Source organism: Diachasmimorpha longicaudata, chromosome 19, assembly GCF_034640455.1.
Source record: "Diachasmimorpha longicaudata isolate KC_UGA_2023 chromosome 19, iyDiaLong2, whole genome shotgun sequence".
NCBI classification, from domain to species: domain Eukaryota; kingdom Metazoa; phylum Arthropoda; class Insecta; order Hymenoptera; family Braconidae; genus Diachasmimorpha; species Diachasmimorpha longicaudata.
The window spans coordinates 3239426-3262471 of NC_087243.1; the positions used below are offsets into that span (position 1 = coordinate 3239426).

At 40.5% G+C, this 23046-nt stretch overlaps 1 protein-coding gene across 1 annotated transcript; it reads left to right on the forward strand.

The window, feature by feature from the left end:
• The first annotated feature begins 1743 nt into the window (after nt 1-1743).
• On the forward strand, nt 1744-11894 carry Wg (wingless). The gene is made up of 4 exons (XM_064137864.1): nt 1744-2563; nt 3549-3811; nt 10124-10398; nt 10547-11894. Exons 1-4 carry the CDS (start codon nt 2463-2465, stop codon nt 11099-11101), a joined length of 1194 nt encoding a protein of 397 aa, XP_063993934.1. The 5' UTR covers nt 1744-2462; the 3' UTR covers nt 11102-11894.
• The last annotated feature ends 11152 nt before the right edge of the window (nt 11895-23046 follow it).

Consider the following 23046-nt stretch of genomic DNA (forward strand, 5'->3'; position numbering starts at 1 on the left):
GTGAGCCATCATCCTTGTCTCGTGGATGTGGTCCAACCATCACCATGGACACCGACACGATTCTCTCGCGGGTCGAGCACTGGGTGTAGCGGTCCATAAAACTTCATCGTTCGCAGGTTTTATTTTTTTGTTATTTTTCTTTCAGTATTTTTCCCTCAAATAAATGAATCCAAAGACGGGGTAAAAACGTAATTGGCGTCATTGCGCGAAATTAGTTGGGGATTTTACCTGGAGATGCGGATGGAGACGCACTAATGCCGGTAAACGTGGAGTGGTGAGGGATTTTGGAGTGGGAAAATGGGAAAAATAATTATTTTCGAGTCATTATTTGATGTCATCTTAATTCCAATGAAATAAATTAATTAAACCCTTGAAATAATTTATTTAAAATGAGGAAAAGCGGTTGAATTAGGGGAAATGTCACTGCGATTTGGGGAAAATTTACTGAAGGGGATCGAAGGAAAAATTCCGGGGGGAAAAATGATTTTCATTCAACTTCTGGAGAATTCCACGAGAATAACCCAGTTAGGGGGTAAAATCGAGTAGACAGAATGCGTAAAAAAAAAATATATAACCAAAGGGGGGTACCATAGCTACGCTTGCATTCCGTCATGTGGTTCCCACACAAGGTTTTGCTGTGGCGCGCGTCATCCCACCTCGATTTCTCGTGCATTCTCGTCATCCCGTCTGGTCGCGCGAACCTATACTACTTGCTGTACCTGGCGCGACGAGGGGGGATAAGGGGGAGGGGAATTCTCTCGGTGAGTAAAACAGAAAGATGAAGAAGAAGATGAGAAAGGAAAAAAAAATTGAGAAAGAAGGGGGGATTGAAAATTGGAGAGAGATGGAAGTCGATGTCGAGCCAGCGCGATCATCACCAGGGAGGGACCTAGGCGGTGGGCGGTACCTGGGGGAATCCCCGCCCATTGGATTTTTTTTTTTTAATCGAGGACTGGTTGGATCGACCACGTGTTCCCAACACTGGGTGAAAATACATACAACACTTCACGGCTATAACCCATCACCCAATGAAAATTATCTAACTTTGGTGAGATAATGATCGATAATCGATACCTCGGGTGATGTTGTTCCTGGAAGTTATTTGTGAGGTAAATCGTAAGGCGTGAAATTATTATCGTCTCGTGGACTTCCCATAATTTTTTCAAACTAATATTTTTTGTCAATTTTGCCTCATCGGGTTGTGAAGTATTTGAGAAATTTTTGAAAAATCTACCGGTTGTTTGTTGTTAATGTGATTGTTACTGGCTTATCGAGGCACTAATTAACATGGATTCGATTGATTCATTATTTCGGAATGTCTTTGTAATTAATCACTGCGTGTGAAATGTATTTTACTTCATCGAAAGCATCAATCAAGGGACATTGAAAAATCTTAATGGCAATTACGACTGATTGCGCGACTGTTATATAATAATTTATGTAAATATTGCTATGTACAACTTTTACGTTTGTCTTTCAACACCCGATGAGGCCCCTCGATTCCCCCAAAAAAAATAAACCGCGCGTTAAAACCGGAGAAAAAAAATGGGGAAAAATTAGCAAAAAGATAATTAAACAACGGAAAAACAATTGAGTGAAGATAAAAGTAGGGGCTTTTGAAAAAGGGGGGAAAGGCGTGGCCGAGATTTAATCGGTCTCTTCGGGGGAGTCAGTTGAGTCCCAGGTCTCCCCGATGGTGGGGGTATAGTTGTTCACCGGTGATCGTTTCTTCCGCGGTGAAACGCGTGCAGTCGCTAGCCGTAGCCCTATACTTGTTCGTCGAAAGTTATATACCATTGACTCCACGTTTTTACAAGTACCCGACGACCTCATCCGCCGATAAATTCCCGGGTGTTCCCCCCAAGTGCGAAAAAAAAAAAAAACCGCGGAATTTTCAAGTGAATTGGTTCCATCAATCGCGTTCCCCAATTTCCCCAAATTCCAACTAGTCTGGCCGGGGGTAGCCTAGAAGAGGGGGGGAGAGGGTTGGCAGGTAAAAACGACCCTTATCCCCACCACCACTGGTCTCTACCCAATTCGGGTAGTTGAGGGCGTCCCTCTCTCTCTCTCTCTCGCACACGTCTTTTCCGAATGGGGAAAAAGTGAGGGCCGAAAAACCGGAGGGGGTTGCGCACACATTTGGGAAGAGAGACGGTACCAACTGAGACAACCCGCCAGTCTTGCGGAAGTATCGGTACCCTCAGGCCACGATAAATACAAAAGTACTATTTTCGACAGCTCAGCCCGGCGCGTGGAAAACGTCAAGTGTCAAGTTCCAAGAGGAAAAAAAAAATTATCCCCCAGGGATTAATCAAAATTAACCCCACAATTGACTGGTAAATTAATTTAAATGCGGGGAGAGTGGATTAACAAGTATTGTAATGGTGATCTGACGTTAACGGTGGAGTGACTGGTGATAAAAAGCAATTTGTTCTGTTCGAGAACATTTATTATTGTTTACAATGAGACTGTGGATGATATTGGGTGCGTTGGCTGTCGCTGTGCCGACTGTTCCAGCCGACATGACCAGGAATAAAAATCGTGGAAGAGGCTCCATGTGGTGGTACGTAAATAATTAACATCGTGTTGGTGAATTACACCGGTTGTTTGGCAGCATAATTGATGATTTTAGGTGTCGATAGGTCGATACAGCGATACGCAACATAAATAATCAAAGCACTCAGCCGTGAACGCGAGCTCTGCACAATTTAACGTCAATACATCGTCATTAATTTAATTAGCGAGCGCTTTATTAGCGTCAACCCGAGCGATTAAATGTAAATTGTTAATAATTATGGATGAGGAATCGGGTGTTGTTCTTCCAGTTTGTAATTTCATACGAGAGACGAGCACTTTCACTTTTCCCTCCGTTATCTCTCACCCCTCCGCCCCTCTCCCCACCCGCTCGTTGGTTCTCGCGGTTTTTTTTTCTTTTTTTTTCGCCAGTTGGAACCGTTGGGCAGGGGCACACGTCAACGTCAAGTCGTGAAACTTCAGGGACTGTTTATTATACCAGACCGACGACACTTGGAGCGCGACGTGAGATCCAATCTTGTCGAGTGTTTATACGAGGGCGTGCACGCTGGCCCCCGGAGATCATTTAGAATTCTCCGGAGATCCTCAGGGCCGGTTTATTTTTCAACAATTTTTTTTTTCCCTCCTCTTTATGCGCTCCTTCAACGTGACAATTTTTTTTCGGGGTTGAAAAGTCATTTTTTCGCAAGAATTCATCCCCAAATGGGGTGAAAACTCCAGTGATTTTCAAGTCTTTTTTACACCACTTCCTCATTCGATGAAATTCCTGACGAAATACCTTCTCACGTACGATTACCGTAAAAGCACGAGGACCAGTTCAAGTGCCTGCTCTTGAATAAATAATTAATTAATTGAATTCCCTCCGTGAGAGAAATTTTTGCTGACAAGTACGAGTACCGTTGACTCCTGACAATTCTCACGCACCGAACGATTGATTTTTCCGTTTATTTTTCATCGGTGATTTTCAAGTTAATTTTTTAGGAGATGAATTTTAGTTTTTTATTGTTGTACAGGGGAATTGCCAAAGCAGGTGAGCCCAACAATCTCTTGCCAATGTCACCAGCGTCACTCCACATGGATCCGACGGTTTATGCTACACTCAGGCGTAAACAGAGGAGATTAGCCAGGGAAAATCCTGGGGTACTTATGGCTGTTGCCAGGGGTGCTAATCAGGCTATTATGGAGTGCCAACATCAGTTTAGGAATAGAAGGTGGAATTGCTCGACCAAGAATTTCTTGAGAGGAAAAAATTTATTTGGAAAAATCGTTGATCGGGGTGAGTTACTTCTATTACTACAATTTATTGTGTTTATTAAACCCCTTCATTGGCATGTGAATGCAATTAACAATTATCAGTTAATGCGAATGAAATTGGGAATGAGATAATTTTACTGGTTTTATTTCTCAATTTTCTTGAAAGTAAAATGAGAAAAATATTCCGAGTATTTTAATAATGAAGTCATTTTTTATTTTATTGGATAATGTTATAAATTAAATATTTCCTCGGTTAGTTTTTTTTAAATTCAATCAATACGAGAAACCGAACCCCGGCCAGAGAATAATGAAATGAAAAATCACTCGAATTTAAATACCTCCCAATGGGCAACTGTTGAATGCCCTATTATTGCGCTTGTGAAAGTCTGAACTAACCGAGTGCTGTCTCACTCCACGTCTCGCAGTGGGCACTCGAAAACCCCCGGGTAATCCCCATCTATCCACCCCAACGGGGCGAAAAACTCGCCTAAACATAAACGACGACAAACCCCCTCCTGTGGCTCCCTAAATTTGATTTATTTACTAACCTTTCGCCCCACTCTGTCCGTCTGTCGTCACCTCGTCACACGACCGTTAAATATGTGTCTTCTCACCCCCTCCCCGGGGGAGAGGAGACACTTATTACGGGCGAATGACACACACGACACGACCTTGTCACGTTTTTTGAATAAATAAATAAAAAAAAAATCCCAACACTGAACAGACTACGAACTCTAGTCTTCATTCGAATTCCATTTGCCGACGAAAAATAAAGTTTGAATAAATTATTTTTGCTGTCGCCTATAAAATTCATTGTTATCATCGTTCTGGGTGACAGCGGGGGGTTAAGAGGGTTGCGGAGAGAGAGAGAGAGGGGGGGCCCTGGTTTTTTTTTTATATGTGACAATGCGACAACTACACGAAACTGATCTCGTGGAGGTATCGGGGGCAAGACTCGTTTCACGTATTACGAGCAGTCGACAGGAAAAAACGTACACGCCATTGTTAAAGAAAGAGGAGAGAGTGAGAGGATGTGGAAACAGGGACCGGTCCCCGAATGATGCTCGGGGTCTCTCTTCGAATGCGAATTGTAAAGCGAGAAAAAAATGAAGAGCACGCGATCCCGAGGGTAGAGGGGGGGAGGAGAGTACGTGGGACCGTTAAATATTTTGAGAAATAATTTTTTAAGGACTTGAAACTTCATTTGGGGACTGTAAAAAGTGGAAATGAATTTTAAACATTTTTTTTATGTTGAAAAAACAATTTTTTATGGCACACTATGAGATCCCTTCAGACAATTCATTAAATGTCAGTAATTAATCGTATTAATTGATATGATTTATTTAATTTGTTTTATTAAATTGTTGGCTAGTTAAGATCAGCACTGATGGTTATACTTAACTAGCACTTCTCTATTTATTTGAATCTGTTGAACCATAAAAATGATCTCCACACGCTATATTTAGCCTCCACCACATCCACATTTTTTAATAGAGCCAGGAGAGACTAAACATAAGGCGACTCGCGTGCCTTTTAATGATCATTCTTTGTTTATTTATGGGAGATAAGCCGCGGGGGAAGTGCAATTGTGGATGTATCATCTTTCGATCGTTCAACAATTTCTTCAGCTCTTCATTTTTTAATCGGGAGGCGAGGCAAACACCGCAGTGTCACTTGGTAATCATAATTAATCAATATTTACTTAAAACGAATGAGTGAGACGTGATGCGTATACATGAGTCAATGATGGGGGTCATAAATAAATGATAATTGAACGCGTATTGATTTTAGATAGAACGATTGCGCGAAAATTTCCAATAAAATATATTAATTAATTAATTGGGATGGAAGTGATGGATAAATTCAATAAATTAATATGGAGACGTTTTTGGAGGGAACTAGAGTTAGTTATTAATTAATTAATTAAGCAGTCGATTGGATTAATGAGGGAATTAACTGTTTTGTGAGTATTGGAGTGATCGATAAATCCCGAAAAATCAGAAAGGGAATTGTCCGAAGGGATCGTAGGAGGCGTGCCTGTATAGTCCGAAGGGCTTTTGGGCGCGTGCCCTGGGTATATTCAGGTCCAGGCCAGATGTATGTTTTGCAACCTGATAATGGCCCTCTTGTACCGGCTCAACTCTCTCTCTCTCTTTCTCCCCTGCGCACTCCCTTTCGCGGCTCTTTTAGATCTTGTCGCTTTGGCGATTGTAAGCCGAGCTTTTTCGCAGCCCCCACTCGTCGTACATGCTATTATGTAAAGGCCCATATGGCCACTTAGTGAAAGTGAAAGGTAAAAAAGGGCTACAAGTTTGTCGTATGGATTTTTGTTATTGTGTACTCGCTCTTTGATTTTTGATGCTCGTGATTTAATCGGGGACATGAGGCTGTGATTTAGGGGTTATTTGATAGATTAAAATTACTAAAAATATAATAATTTATTTAAAAATATTAGACATTTAATTAGGAACATATTTTCTTCTCCTTCAATTTCATTTTTCCTTTTTTTTCTTTATCATTCCGACTGCCCCGAAAAAATCAGAATTTAATGCACATAATCGCCTTTCCCTCCCCCCCAAAATTGACCAAAAACCTTCAGACAAATAAAAATTATTCTGGGAATGAAAAACCGTAGATTCACAGGTCATTCGACGTACAATAAAACTCGTCTTCCAGCGATGACCGGCACGCGAGGTAATTTTTTTTTCCTCATCTCAGATCTCGGTTTTTCATAATAGTTCTACCAGCGATTGAACCTAGAGACCGATTCCTCCCCCTTGCTCCTCCCCCCCGCGGTAAAACCATCACATTAACCCGAGCATCGAGGCTATTAGGCCATATCAGCACAACACAAGCCAAAAAAAAAAAGGATAAATAATCCCTAAACTTTTGGTTGAGTTTGTACTCGATATTATTGCCTGCTAGTGAGTGAACCTGGGGTCTGTAATCATTTTACCGCCGTGTTGAAGCCACCTACCGCAACGCTTTTTTTCGGGGGATCCTCACCTCCTCGCCTTCGCCCCGGACCTCTTCATTTTCTGAGGGACCGAATCATCTCTTCCCACACCTCCCCGAGGGCGACGATACAACCGCAGAAACGTCCATCGTGCAAAATTATGATTTTTAATATCCCTCATAATTTATATTCTCATTTATTTTATTTTTCCCTTGAAAACATTGAAAATAATCCGTTTTGCCCGTGTACTTTTCAATAAAAAGGACTATTCTTCACGGTAAGTCCCAAATTAATGAGATTCGTTAATTCTCCAGCGGATAAAAATATTTTTTAAACAGCACAGAAAGAGAAATTAATTTTTTTATAAAAAATGGAACAAATCGTTTGGAAATAAATTTTTTCATTTCCCATAGAACATGATCGACTATAATTAAATTCTGATCAATCGATCGGGAATGATTTTTCCGTCATGTATCACATGGTAAAACATGAAATAAACTCGTTGTCCTTTCTAATCACGTCTTCATTAATGTCTATACCCTCAAGCCACTAACGTCGACCCCCCCCGCGCCGAATATTCCGTCGTTCATGCCGATATAATCGTCCATTTATAGGATAAATTCAATCAATACTTGTCGACAGTGTTGGTATACGATACGTGGTTTATACGTATCAACCTGTGTATCTTATATGGATGTGAACTGGTTTTTGTCGTGGCGTTACGCCGCCATAAATCGCTGACTATGATGGGCTACATGTGTTCCGAGGAGACGGCACGCCACGATTTCTTACTAAAACGTGAAACGAGATATCCAACTTACTGAACTCCTTTTCACTCATTTTTACATGTTTTATTTATTTACTTTTGTTGAGCCAAGCGTCTGGTGATATTATCATTTAGTCAGACTGATATTTTTCATGAAAATTAGTCCTTCAGGGGATGGAAGGTGGCTCGTTTGGCCAAATAGTTAATTTTCTGCGGTTTATTATTTTTTTTGCTGAATAAATTTTTATTGGGATTTGTTTGAGAACATGCGAGTGGAGTAAATAAAAATTATCTATCTCGTTTCCGTTCAATATTCCCCTGATAATTCCTTTGACTCATGTTTGAGAATCGTAAAATGAAATACGTGTGGATTACACCGTTTCCCGATTGCGAAATACCTCCGACTCTCGAATTCAAAAATTTTGACGTTTGAATGGCAGAGTAACGACTCTTTATCCTCCTTAATAACTCAAAATGAGGCGAACCCACTCAGTTACGCCAGTCAGATGATGACGAATAATAACTGTAGCAAATTGTTAATTTATTTAACCACTGGTGAGTGACTCAACTCAAATGGAACTCACGTTTCTCTAGGAGTACACGGTAAAATCAGTGGAACGGTGTAAATCTCCGGAGGTCCTGCCACCCTTGGCCCACCTCTGAATACGTCGAGGCTTGTGGTGAGGGGGAGGCCACCCTAAATCGTTTCCAGGATTAACGGAAAATTTTGCTCCGGTTCTTTCTTTTCCTCACATTTTTTTTTCTCTTTTTTTTCACAATTTTGTCGTGCGCCCGGACACACGAATGAACCGACCCGGTGAAAGGTCCTCAACCATCGGTGGACTACCGAAAACTTCCATTCTCTTTACCTGAAAAATTCAACTCAAGGTCGGAAACTCATCATTCTGGTGGGCCCATTGAATCTCGTGACGAATTTGGATCTTGTAATGGTCTCATGGATGTCCCAGGGATCATTTGTTTTTAATTCTGGGATGGCTGATACGTGACCCGAATTACAATAATTTTCTACTATTCCAGATGTTTAAATTGAGTTATGAAAATTGTAGGAGGATAATCTCGATTGTTAACGCAATGCGGAGAGAATCGTTGAGTGAATAAAACATTTAAAAGTCTTCTAAAATTTTTTTGTCGTCTACGAATTAAAAAAATGTTTATCACACGTTCAAACCCGGGGTAAATAATAAAAAAAAATATTGAGACCATTAGGGGGGAGGAAAAAACCCCCTTTGCAAGACGTAAAATGAAATAATTCATTTTGCCACTCGTCCGGCGTTGATATCTCCACCTTCTCCTCGGACACAAAGATGCCGGTGGGCACCTGCGCTTTATGCAGATAAGATGTGTCCCAGGGAATAAAATCTCTCGCTGGAGGGGGTTATATCGTGTGGGTCAGCGTTACCGGGGTTAAGGTCATCTTCCTTCGCTTCCACCTGCAGTCACAGCCCTCCTCCCCGTCAGCCACCCGTTGCCGGGATCTCACAGAAGACAGAGATAAGAGATAGGGCCCAGTGGGTCCCTCAGGTAGTTGGCCCCAGTGGATTGAGACGTTCCCCCCTCCCCTGCCCTCGGGGGCATCACCTCCCACGCGACCACCGCTATCCCTCGATCCTCGGGGCCCGACGGAACAAATTTTGTCTCTCGGAGTGTCCCAACGTCGCTAAAATCAACGCGAAAAAATCGCGAATTCCCGTTTTTCAAGGGATGAAAACCCTTTGCGAACCGAGGGCAATTGCATCCCACGAGATTCTCATCCCCGGGGGCATGAGAATAGACTCGTGAGGACGATGGGACATGTCAGTGGTGGGACAATAGCTGTTTAGTCGGCTGGCCATCAAACGATCCCTCCGGCTCAAGCGATATAATGCCGACAGTCGTAAAACTCAGCCTCGCGTAATTAACAGATTCTTAATAGTTTAACGCGCAAAAACCCTCACCCTTTAAGCGTGAGGTCTCTTCTTAACCTCGTACCTCCCCTCACCTCCCCCCCCCCCTTATTGGTCTGGCGTCCTTGCCAGTCGTGACGAGCGAGTGGATTTCAGGTTTATCTTGTCCAAGTTTTTAGTTTTTATTTGGGGTACGTGACGAGTCGAAATCAACTGCATCAACTCAAGAAAAATATAATTTTTTTAGTAAATTAATTCCCGATCATCAAAGTCATTGATTATAAATTTTGGAAGTTATAAAATTCGTTTAAAACAAATGATTTAATTTATTTGATAGTGACTCAGAATCAATGGCATCACTCGAAGATTTTTTTTTACCCCATAAAATTGTTGTTCAATGAAAATTAATTTGCCAACAGTTCAAATATTCACAATAAATTGACGAATAATTTATGATGGAGTTAAAAAATTGGTTTTATGTTGATAAAATTATGGTTAATTGTTATCCAATCAAGATTAACTAATGACACCTGAATTATTGATAATAAATGCCAGGTGAATTCACCACGGAATTGAAAATATAATTATTTGAATAATTTATTCGTCTTGTGTAATGCCTGAACAGAGGTTTTTATGCAAAAATTTATGCTACTGCGTTCGTGAAATTCTATTAATTTTTTTTTTATCATTTTTGCCTTGTGATTGCAGGTTGCCGAGAGACTGCATTTATCTACGCAATAACAAGTGCAGCAGTGACGCATAGTATTGCGAGAGCATGCAGCGAGGGTACCATACAGTCCTGCTCCTGTGACTACACCCATCAGTCCAGGACACCTTCCCAGGTGAGGGACTGGGAGTGGGGTGGGTGCTCGGATAACATCGGTTACGGATTCAAATTCTCCAGGGAATTTGTTGATACCGGGGAGAGGGGACGAAACCTCAGGGAGAAGATGAATCTTCATAATAATGAGGCTGGGAGAGCGGTGAGTGGGTTATAATTAATTAATTAATAGATTAATTAGAAAAGAATCGACGATGGTCGAAAAATTCGTTCGGAAAATATTGAAAAATTCCTTCCACCCCTCGATAAAAAACTTAAAATGAAAATGTTATTTTTTTTTTTGTCAACAGCACGTCTCCTCGGAGATGCGTCAAGAATGCAAGTGTCACGGAATGTCGGGCTCGTGTACGGTAAAAACCTGCTGGATGCGTCTGCCGAATTTCCGAATAATCGGTGACAACCTGAAGGACCGTTTCGATGGTGCATCACGGGTAATGGTGAGCAATTCGGATCGTGCTCGCAACGGCAACGCAATAGTCAGTAATTCCGCGAGTAATTCAGTTCATGGGCCCCGCCAGGGACTGGGCCGTCGTCATCGCTATAATTTTCAGTTGAAACCGTACAATCCTGAGCACAAACCACCGGGCTCAAAGGATCTCGTTTACCTGGAGCCATCGCCACCATTCTGTGAGAAAAATCCAAAGTTAGGTATACTCGGTACACACGGTAGACAGTGCAATGACACGAGTATCGGTGTCGATGGTTGTGATTTAATGTGTTGCGGAAGAGGGTACAAGACCCAGGAGGTCATTGTCGTCGAGAGATGTGCATGTACATTTCACTGGTGCTGCGAGGTAAAGTGTCAATTGTGCAGGACAAAAAAAACAATCCACACGTGCCTATGAATAAAATATTATAATCGACAATTCACACCTCTTCCTGGTGAAGAGGTTGTTACTGAATCGAGTCGTCGAGGGGAAACCATTGTCATTTCGTCTTTTATTAATACCTTTAATTAATAGTTATGAAAATGTCTGTGAGTTGTTCCGCGTTTTATTCATTACGCGTCCAGTATTATGCAGGGGTTGTTTTTTTTTCTTTTTTATTATTTATTGACGCTCTGTTGAGTGTTTTCACAAAGACTGAGACGAATTAAGCGATTAAAGATGGGGTACGGTAGTGACGTTCGTATTCGGTTGGCGAATTTTTTTTTTTCTGTATATAGTAGTAATTTTAATCAATTCGGGGATATGATGACCGAGGCGATGAGCTTTTTGTATACTCTTTTGTATTTTTTTTTTCTAATGGATTTACGTTATTTATTAATGAAGGGTGAACGCTCTGGGGCACCCTGGGGGTTCAGTCGACCTTGTAAATAGTCTTAGGAGATAGTGAATGATCCGGTTATGTGCTTAACACGACTGTACATATTAGTGCCTCATCCATTATCAGAATTATTGTAAATATTATGAATGATATGGAGTTATGGTAAAATCGTACGCAAATGTAGGCAATGAAAATATTTAAATTATTTTTCTACACGTCCGTGAATAATTTTGAGTTAATGCTACCAGTGCTGAGGGGGCTGATTCACATACTTTTGTCAATAATTTATATTTATGATTACTGTGGAACAAATTGTCGCTCATCTATAAATATATATATGAATATATGTATAAATACAGCAAGTGAATTGTTTTATAAAAAAAAATGACTTTAATTTCTTTCGTCAAATCCTTTTCAAGTTATTTTCAAAGAGAAAAAAAATTACTAAAAATTACTTATTTATTTATTTATTTAATACGGAACTTTGGCAGATTGCCCTACGTTTCAGTTCGCGACTCGTAGAATTTTTCTTCCTGACTTTTCTCTCCATGTACTTTCAATGTGACGTGCATGCGATTTAGTCACGTATCTACTGATGATCTACGATCGATGTTGATACAATCCGTAAAATTTTTATCGATCTTTGGCCTCTGTTGCGATCTGGAATATACGACAAACCATTCAATATTTTTCCCCGTTAAACACAGCAAGAGGAATGGAGAGAGACATCGAGACGAGTTCGTGCAACATTCGAAACATTTAATATATATACAACACATATATTGCCAACTGGTTCGTAACGACTGGGTGAAATGGGGACGACTTCATAACTCTGAAGACAGAGGTAATATCGTGGGAGGCCCCGTATGTATCGTTTTCATGTTTTAAAACTCTTTCAACTGTGCGCTTTTTTTTTTTATCATTCTCTCTCTCGGGATCTTCCCCCCTCGCGGTGATTTTTTCTTTTTCTTTTCAATTTTCTGATGTCGATACTGGTGAATGGTACACGCGATGATAACGCCAAGGAATCCCGGAGGTATCTGCCAAGGATAAAAGGATTCTGACCGCTGAGGATAGGAATTCTCGCTAATGGCCTCGACACCCCCTTATTGCCAGGCCAATGCCGGGGGACCACCTACGTTCTTTAAAGGAAATACATTTTCGATGGGGGGATAAATCTTTGAATCGATCGTGAGAAAATAAATTGTAACAAATTTTATCTTCAAATATTTTTCAATTGAAATTTGCCGAGTTTATAAAAATCCAGCGAAATCATCGATTATCGAGGCCCATTATCTCTACTTGTTTAAGAATTAATTATTTATGGATGCTACAAAATAATTAATTTGGATCATTTTCACGGTGACTGTTTCCACGAAAGTTTCTCATAAACGTAATGACAATAACAGTAAAACTGAATGAATCTGAGGTAAAAAAAATGGAGGGAAGGGACTGAGTGACGAGAGTAGCTGAGAATCACCCAAAAGTGACTCCTCTCCTGTGGGATGGGGTTAAGAGTGGGTGCCCATGGTGGCTGGCCCCATGCCTGGGACCAAAACATCAAAGAAACCGCCGTGAGAAGTCGACGGCTGCCCGAGATTCTTGTCTCCCAGGGATTGCTGGATGAGTCGAGGAGACTCCCGTGGAAGAATTTCAGTATAAGCCTGAGGTATATGGGCGCACCCTATCTCCACCGAGCCCTGAATTGGGGCAACCGTTTACTTGATGTCGACAAAAAAAAAAAAAAAACATTTACCATATCCTCTGGAGGAGCAATAAAAAATACTAACAAATTTTCATTCAACTTAATAATTCTCCAGTTGTCCCTAGACGTCTTAAGAATTCCCCCAACTGTCTAGGGACTCCTGGAACTCCTTGAGAAGTTCCTTCGGATTTTTTAAAAAATCCATAGAATTTTTTAGAGCTCCAGCAGATGCGACAGTTCCAGTTGCATAAGAATTCTGGAAATTCTCGTATCGAGACCGCAGACGTATCCACGTCGAAAGGTCAAAAAAAAATTCTCAATCAGATAGAGGCGTTGACAACATTAAGAGGTTATAAGGGTTGCGTTATTTTTTGTTGGTGATAAAAATCAGTAGAAGATGCGAGTGGTTCCAACGACACAAAACAGCAGTTGGGGCGTCTCGTGACCGATCATATACGCGCGTGGCATCCTTAATGGTGAAGGAGCACATTATTTCCCTCTCTACAGTGTCCTCGTATAGAAGACCAAAAACAAGAGAGATAAAATAAACTTGCTGAACTAAATCACTGTTTCTGGATGATCGATAATAAAAGACATGTTTCTTTAAAGAGTAATAAAACCGCAGGAGTGACAAGTTAAAAAATCGTCATAAACGTCTCGCTAGGTATTTTACGATTCTCTGAATGGAATCAGATAAATTATCCCCGGTGGGCATTCCGTAATCTGGTAGTGATGATCCCCGTGAAAGAAAAAAAAAATAAAAAACGTTTGTTTTATAATTGGACAACGGTTTGAGGGACGTTCAAGGACGATGGAGTAAGAACACTGGTATTTTTCCTACTAGACAGGATGATTGAGTGTAAATCAACTAATTTATCGTTTTTTGTGGTTTTGCAAACCTCGAGAACCTCAAATACACATCGTATCGGGTCCCTGGGAGAGTCAGGAATTAATGGAATCTCGGGGGGACCGTCGGGGACCGAAATTGGAGTAGAATATTTCGTTGGGAGATATAAAAATGCCTGAGGGCATGACGAGAGTGGACGTCGTCAGTAATTTCATGGAAAATGTCAATTATTATTGGAGAATTATTAGCAACTGTTAATCTTATCAGTTTTTTGATAAAAGTATCAACACGATATTTCACTTTAGTTTACGATTGTTACGCTGCACTACTGAAACAATTTTTTTAATCACAAAGTCTCTAATCAATCGTTCGATAAATCAGTCACCGCAATCTTCCACCAAATATTTTCATTTTTTTATTGCTCTCCGTTGCAACAAAGACTTTTTACGTAAAAACTTCCCCCAGAATTAGCTGATGATGTCCATCTCCTACAAATGAAGCAACAAGTTAAATTTTTTTTTCCTCTCAAACAAAAGAATTTATGCTCCGGAGCAGAATGATCCCCTAAATCAACAAATTTATACCTCACCAAAGGCCACCGGTGCCCCAATAGTAGTCACCATAGTAGTCACCATAACCCTGATGAAATGAATGGAATTCTCGTCTGGAATGATGGGACTCCAACATTGATCGCAATTCCCTCCCTCTTTCTCACTCCCCCATTTGAGATTGTTTGCGCGTGGGAACGTATAATCGTTTCGAAAATCGTTCAACCTGGGGGACCACACCGTCGCATTATCGGTGTTTTGGCATGTTATAAGATTCCAGACTTGTTTAAACTCCCGATTCCATCCGCACGAGCTCTTCTTTCAACCCCTCCCTCGCATTTCGACAGCCCTTCCTCACCCTCCCCACCCCTTCATCTGGACACCGGTGTATTTTGTGTCCTTTAAATCCACTCTAAAACTCCACTACTGAAAAGTCTGGGATATCCAATCCTCTTTCGAGGACTCTGAGGAATCTCCTCGACGCCCCAAACGACTGTGGGAACGCGCAGGACTACTACTACTACTACTACTACTTTCGGACGTTCACAGACTTGTTTCAGCGTGTTTCAACGCCATTTCGGTTCCCTTTTTTTTAGTTTATTTCAGGGGAGAGGGAAAAACAAGAATATGAGGTGCACTAATAACGTCAGAAAATTATACTGTTGGAATATTAATCGTCTAAATTTTAAACAAAATGAGTTATGAGTTTATTTGATGTGAAAATTATTTTAATGTCATAAAACGAAATGAAATTGTTTTATCAATTTTAGTGTTTAATAAATAGGTTAATTTTTCCTCTTTCCCAGTCTGAAATAAACTTTTAAATATTTTGCTGCTAATGTGAAAAAATAAGAGACTACGAAAAAAGTCGTTTACACCAGGTGGTTCCAACACGGGAGAGGGGACCACCTGGTGTACCGAGGACTCACTCTCATTCTTCTGTCGAGCTTCTACGTAGACGATAGCTGGTGAGTATCACGAGTGAAATTAGCATACGCACATCTCCAATTCGATGAAAAAGAGATAATAAAATACCGGCATAAACAGATTAAATGCAAACAGACCAGATGCCCTATCTCTTTGTTTCAGTTAGCAGTCATGGTACTCCTGGTCTACATCACTCAGAATCTCTTCATCATGTTTATAAATAAAATTATAATCGCGTGAATGACACTGGAATTAGTGGGAGGAGGCGGTGTAAAACGTATAATCGAGACCGTCATTTACCTCCCCTTTTTTCTATCCTTTCTGGGATGATTTATGCTTGTCATGAAGGACTCCAGGCATTTAGTGATTCAACATCGATTTCAAAATCGTCCCAATTAATTTAAAGTATTAATAAGTAAAAAAATGTTCGGCTCTTAAAAAAAAAAAAGCTGAGAAAAATGTTAAAACCCATAATTTTTTCCTCCCCATGAACATAATCCCCAGATTAAATTTTTTTCCTCACTTTATCTGCCCCAAGTGGCCGGAACGTCCATTAAATGTAAACAATTTTTCCCCCCTTTCCCTGAAATTACGCACGTAAAAATCAAGTGAAGAGAGAAAAAAAAAAATTATGTAATTTATATGATCACACGCAGTGGTGGGCCACCCGGTGTCTTCCCCACCCCCTGGACAACTGGATCATCGTTCCTCTGGTCGGGATCTCCCCACGATAAAATTGTATCGATTTCCCTCCCACTCGCAATATCATCAGCGTTAAATTATCGTTACTGATTTGTAATTACTCAAAAATAACTCAATAACCGAAGTTATTACGATGTCGCGGTTTTTAATATTTGCGGTTGTTGAGGGGGTGGAGGACATGGGTCGGTTTTTGTGCCCCATCCACAATAAAATATCAATTTCTATAATGGCCGCTTGTGTACGGTGTGCTCGGGGTAGATGGGAAGCGATTTTGACGCCTCTCACGGCGCGGCCTTGCGTCCGTAATTACGTGCCTCGTGCAGAAACACGGCGGTGGGTCCCAACAAATCGTAGGGCCCCCTCAAGCATCTTCCCCACGCACTACTCTTTTATCCCTACACATATAACCAATATTCATCGTCTTTTGTCTTTTACAATCCCCCCTCACCCCCCAGATTTTTTTTTCTCTATTAATTATGATAAATAAAAACGATCGCATTTGATTGCACTCGAGGCTCAATATTCCCTTCCATTTATAAATAAATAATTCTATGAATTTACTGGTAATTCGTGCCACAAGTTTTCGTTAATGGAATTTAATCGTCTGGATTAAACAACAATCTCGAAACTTTCTAAAAAAAAAAACAGTTACCCACAATTACGTGCATTTACGGTTATTTATATATTATCCAGTAATGACTCCGTCGCCCCTGTCATCACCAGTCATGTACAGAGTTGCTGTATTGTATGTGTCATGTACACCGATGACATAGACACGATGTCACTGGGGGAACTGGAAACTACGTGAGAGCATAATTGAGGCTGATTTTTCACTGCTGTAGACAGTGAGGTCAGCGGTCACTTTATGTGCATTCAATGATTATCAGTGACCTCCTTTTCTCCCACCTCCCCTTTCCCTCCCTCACCATCGTGGGATTGTAAAAATATAGCGGATAATTATGTTGCATCATCGAGAGGAAATTTATGTTGAAAGTTTAATTTCTCAGCGCTTTACACCTGTTGCGCGTGTGATTAAGGATCGATTTACATAAATAACGTTAATTATTTGTGGCAGTGTCGGTCGTGAAAACATTGTAACGATGAAATAATATTTATAAATAATAGCAATGACTATTAAATAATTTAACTTATCACGCGGCACATTAAATACCGGATTTGTAAATTAATTATTATCCAATTATTTATCATATGTTTATTTTCTTGATATTAATTTAATTATTGGTGAGAGTCGCTGGTAGTGGACGAAAAATAATAGGATTTTGATTATAGATGATGTGTGGAGTTGATACGAAGGATATTATCCTTCGATTTGATCCTCGCGTATTGATGTATCGTTTAACGGTCTTTTAAATGCCGCATTCGTCAGAGAGACACTGCGGTGGGTTCCGGTTTCAGTTGAGCTTATTTTTTTTTTTCTCTTCAATTCCCGACTCCTTTTATTCCCTTGCGGTTTAGTGTCCTCACCGGGGCTGAATATATGCGGATACCATGTGCAACCACCCGGCCCACGACCCCCACGTGCTAATTGCCGCTGCTAACTAACGGCTCACTTAGCGTCATTGCCGATATATCGGGAGGATTTGTTGTATGTGTATATTGAGCCTCGGGTGCATTATCCCTTTATTTTTGTTCATACTCTTGTGTCCAGTCATTGCCACCTCCACGAAAAAACAAATAACCCCCAATATTTATATATTTTTAGTCGACAATTCAAAATACCGAAGGTTTTTTATTTTATTTATTGTTTCCTCGACAATAAAATGATGAAAAAGCCCCGGAAATTTTCAAAAATTCAATGGTATCCTCCCTCAACATAATTCTCCCCCTCTTTTTGACTCCATTACTCATTTTTCATCTACAGTAATTCGCCTACGCCATGATACAGTCCTCGTGGGAGGTATAACGTGCGTTTAACACAGTGTAATATCCCGAAGCTGGTTTGCAAAAAAATTTTTCTGTTGCCATCTTCGTGACTACGTGAGTCCCTCATCCCCAGCAAATAAACACACTGTGTCCTCCCAGTGGAATATTCACTCTCTCCCCCCTCTCACCCCTTTAACTAAATACCTGCATCCATATTCACGGTAACGTGGGTGGACGGCAAACATGAGGGAAGACAACGGTCGAACAAGTGCAGAGGGTTATAATAGCTCTCGAGCAAGCGCACAATTCAATGTAATTGTGTTTCAGGTACTTGAAGATTAAGACAAAGTGCAAATTCAACCGTGAAATTCATCCCCTCACCCTTAATCAATTTTATTGCGAATGAAACGTCGAAAATTACCGCTCCATTCGGATAATTTCAATGCGATTTTGTTATCGATAAAATAAAGGGGGAGGTTCGATAATTTTTAGGGTACAATTCTCTCCGTGCGGTCCGCCATTTTTCGATTATCCCAGAGTGATCGATAAGACATTGAAGTTAAGGTAAATGTCGATCATGAAGATTGACATCGATCGATAAGAGCACACGTCCAATTCGTAAGACAATGGGTGGCTTCGTACATCGAAATACGGCTTCATTAGGTGGGTGAGGAAGGGGTGGGATGGGGGGGGGGGGGGAGGAACCAAAGCACATCGCTGGAATACCCCACGGGAGACTGCGTGTGTGCTTGTCATTGTCCGTTTCGATTCACTGGTGATATCGATCGAGATGCAATGGGCCCCCAACAAACTTTTGGAACTTTCGTTTCGAGACGAGACGTCGAGAGATAAAATAAGAAGTAAAATTGCCCGAGAAAAAAAGCAAATGTATCTTAATTAATTAGTTAAGGGTACGCCATTTATCTAGAAATTTATCGGTATTTTTATAGGAACGATATTGTTAAGGAGAATTAATAAAAAGATATTAAATTTTTCATTTCCGAGAGAGATTGAATTTTTAATCAATTTTTATGGGAGAATATAATTTTAATGAATTGTCATAAGAGCGTTTTAAACATTGTAACGTTAATCACGAATATTTTATCATGAAAAATAAATAATCCGAGGGGTTATAATACGACACGAGACAATTTAATTACCAAACATGGGGTGAGTCAGTTAAAAAAAACCACACTATAAATCCATCGTACCGTATTCATGTACAAGAACAAGACATTAGGCCCCGAATTGCGTTTTGGGCCCCAGCCATATGCAGACATTGTGTGTAAGTATTAAAACACCAACATCAACACAACACACCAGACATCTGTCTGGGTGGGGTAACAGATACAAAACCATATCTTTATCCGATACGTATTACTCCTCAGCGTTAATTCACAGCCCTCACGGGCTCATAACTCGTCTACTCCTCGTGTCCTTTTCTCGCCCCCTCCAACATTTTGTGTTTTATGTAGTTTTAGTAATGCCATGGATATTCCATCGGTATATACTCGACTGTATATGAACACATACCGTTGTATGATACGATGAGCTGCGAACGTGGCGCCCTGCTGGGATCACAGCACTCCCTCGTCTATCAGTGTGTGGTCGTTTAAAAAAAAAAAAGCATTTTTAAGGGGGAGAAATTATTTTGACCGCGCGACATGCCATCATTTTGGCAGATGAAAAGCTTTTCATTAAGAATATCAACAATTTTCTCCGTTAAATGTGCGTTAAATCACTTCAATAAAAAGGAAAAACTTTACTTATTAAAATTAATTAAAGAAATTAATCAATATTTATTTTGCCTGCCCCGGAGAGAAGGGTACGAGTGATAGGCTATGATAGACTTTATATATTTAATGTGATGAAGTTTAGCCTTGAGGTGAAAAAAAATTGATTCATATTTCATGATGATTTTTTATTGAATTGAATTATCATCTTTGGAACGCGTGGAGGAGGAGGAATAATTAATAAGTATAAATCAGAGGACATGGAGAATTGAGTTGTAGCCCGCGTGTCGTGATTTTCATAGCACGGTAATATCCAGCTGCGCTTGCCCATTGGTCAAGCTGTAAATCTGTGTTATCGTTTGTTAAGTCAAAATGCGGAAGTACCGGGGGAGCACGGCACGTGTGAGACTGCTAAATAGGTCTAAAAAGGTGGGTAATAGGTGTTTGCCGAGGCTGGTGGTGTTTACATTTATTAGAAAATCATTATGTCATCCTCCGCAACTATGACGAGAGAGAATCGTTAAATATACTCAAAGAAACCCGTGTTAATTGCAGTAAAAACCAATAAAAACACTAACGAATTGATCGGAAATAATCGAATGGCCTGGAAAAGTTAATGAAGTACCAGAGATTGGGGTGGAAAAATTAATTAAACAATTCTTTGGAGTCTTTGGAGACTGATGAAACCCACAGACTCATCGATTTCTCATAATCCAGGTGTATCGACAACTCAAAAAATTATTAAACCCTTCCCTGAGCCCTTTCAAAACCTCGACAAACTTCGGAGAAAAATAAATTATCCCCGAAAAACCAAAAAAAAAAATTCAACTGAAGTCTAACGACGTCGAGGGATATGGTAAAATGCTAAAGTACTTTAACCGGTAGGAAAAAATTCTCCTGCCCCCAGTGAGAGAGTCACCCAGGTAAAATTATCCTCCTGTAAACACCTACCTAATTAAGATTGGAAACATTTTAACGTCTCACCGTCGGGGTTCCCAATAAAGTTGTTAACGTATGGGCCAGTTTAGTCTGGTCTTATGAGATCGTTCAATTAATATTGGGTGAAGATGTTGGAGGGGGTGATGGCCACCGTGCGAAACTGTACTCGTGTCGTCTGTTCCTCACGAAAGAGAGAGAAAAATGTAAAAAAAAAAATCCTCAACACGTATATGCATACATGCATACATCAGGCTTTAAGTTGTTTCCTGCGTTAATCCCCGACAGACACCCGGACTCCTCTCATTCTCCCGTGCAATTCCTCCTTTCTGAACTCCACGCCAGGAGTTGCATTCACTGTCTCTGTCATCGTGACGTCGTTATATCCATATCTTCAACGCATACCGAGACATTCGCCTGACAACGCCAGGATCGCGCAGGATATGTCGGACTCGCGAGGTTTAAGGGGATACGTTGCCTTCTGGGTCAGACAGAATTTTTCCCGACTAGTTATGATTTTTCATGGGCATACGTTTCACGTTTTATCAGTCGTTAATTAAATTTCTGGGGGGGTAAATGTGCGGAGTTTATTTTTATGGGGACTCTATGGGGTTTGTTAATTGAGAATGACTTTTTATTCATTGCCAATGACCATGGGAAAGGATTTTCATTATTTTTCTCACGGCATTGGGCGGTTGGCAATAAACGAGTAACAGATCACATCTTTTAGTAAATGAATAATTGATTAATCATCTGCTTTATTTAATTTAATGAGAATATCTATACTCTATGGGATCTGTTACCGGAAAATATATTTTTTCCATTAATTATGAATAGCCATGGGAGTGAAAAGGCTTTCACTCTCCATAAAATCAATTTTTAAAAAGGACAATTCCTTAATTAGTCATGCAATCGCTTGTTTCACTAATTCATTCCCTCTCCCAGCTATTGTTGAGTGACAAGTTCATAAAAACATAAGAACATTGTACACGAGACCACGACGACAGTGTCAAAAAGCCCCCTCCCCCCTCACACAATTAATCACGCTCGCATTTGTGGTTATTTCATTTGTCCACGGGCACGCCCCGAGTGCACACCAACAACTCTTGTCAGTACTATGTAACTTAACAAATTTTTTTTTTCCATTTTTCCTGCTTCATTGTTCCGCATTTAATCGTTCTCAGAACAGACTGATTGTTCCAGTCGTGGGAGAGTTTCAGGGCGGTCGTGACCCCCTCCTGCCCCTGATCACACCTTTTTATTTCACCAGTACAAAAGTCATAATTCATTGTTTCTCCAAATTAACCCAACTCCTACGATGAACAATTTTATTTTCTCCTTTAGCTCGTGAAAAAAAAAATGTTGCACGAAAAAAGGAGACAACAATTTCTGTAGTTGAGTTATTTTGGAGTAAAATTTAATTTTGAGGGAATGATTTCCAAGAATTATCAAAAGGTCTTCAAGAAAGGGATTTTTTGAAAATTTTGAGTAGTTAAACCTTTGATAAATCATTGGTTCTCGCTGGAGGTGAGAAAAAATAATGTCTGAGGTGTTAAAAAAATATCCCTCGAATTGCGGTTGATAAATAAATAAAAAAAAAATCCACATTTACCCCGATTGGCTGTAGTCAGGCACAAAATTACAGCGTTGTAAGGCCCCGTGGATGTTCTCCAGTAGACCACCCGCAGTTCAAACGTTGAACAGACCAATCTCCCTGGGTATGGACTAATCGCACGCCCCCATGGCCCCCGCGTGTCGGTGGGGTTAATTGAGGCACTGCGAGCCACTATATCTCCCACCTTCCACTCTCCAACAATCTGCCCCCTTTCCATGTCTTTTTTTTTTTTCTCCAAGGTTTTTTGTTGTTTTTATTATCTCACTGTGTGGTGGCTCCTCGCCACCTTCGAAGATCCACCTCTCGCTCGCCCCCAGCTCACCCCAGGGGGAGGGGCAGGGGGCGAACGGGTGTGGAGACTGCTCTATTAGTCCAGAAACCACTTTCTCCATTTTTTTTTTGGGGGATTGTTTTTTTTTCGAGACCCTGGGATCTCCAATCATCGTCAGGATTTTTTTATGGGGGGTTTTTGTGTCATCAGGGCCGTCATTTAATTGGAAAGGGTTATTTTAACTCATCAGGATTATTAATAAAGTCTAGGTAATTAATGGGGGCTTGGAGGGAAGGGAATTTTATTTTGTAATTCTTAGGGATGAAGATTAATTGTCAATTTGGTAAGATTTTCGG

Excerpts from the sequence above, each read along its gene's own strand:
- Wg (XM_064137864.1), top strand. The coding sequence starts at position 2,463 with ATGAGACTGTGGATGATATTGGGTGCGTTGGCTGTCGCTGTGCCGACT. Across the intron at positions 2,564-3,548 it reads GGAAGAGGCTCCATGTGGTG|GGGAATTGCCAAAGCAGGTG; the intron begins GTACGTAAATAA and ends ATTGTTGTACAG. Across the intron at positions 3,812-10,123 it reads TGGAAAAATCGTTGATCGGG|GTTGCCGAGAGACTGCATTT; the intron begins GTGAGTTACTTC and ends TTGTGATTGCAG.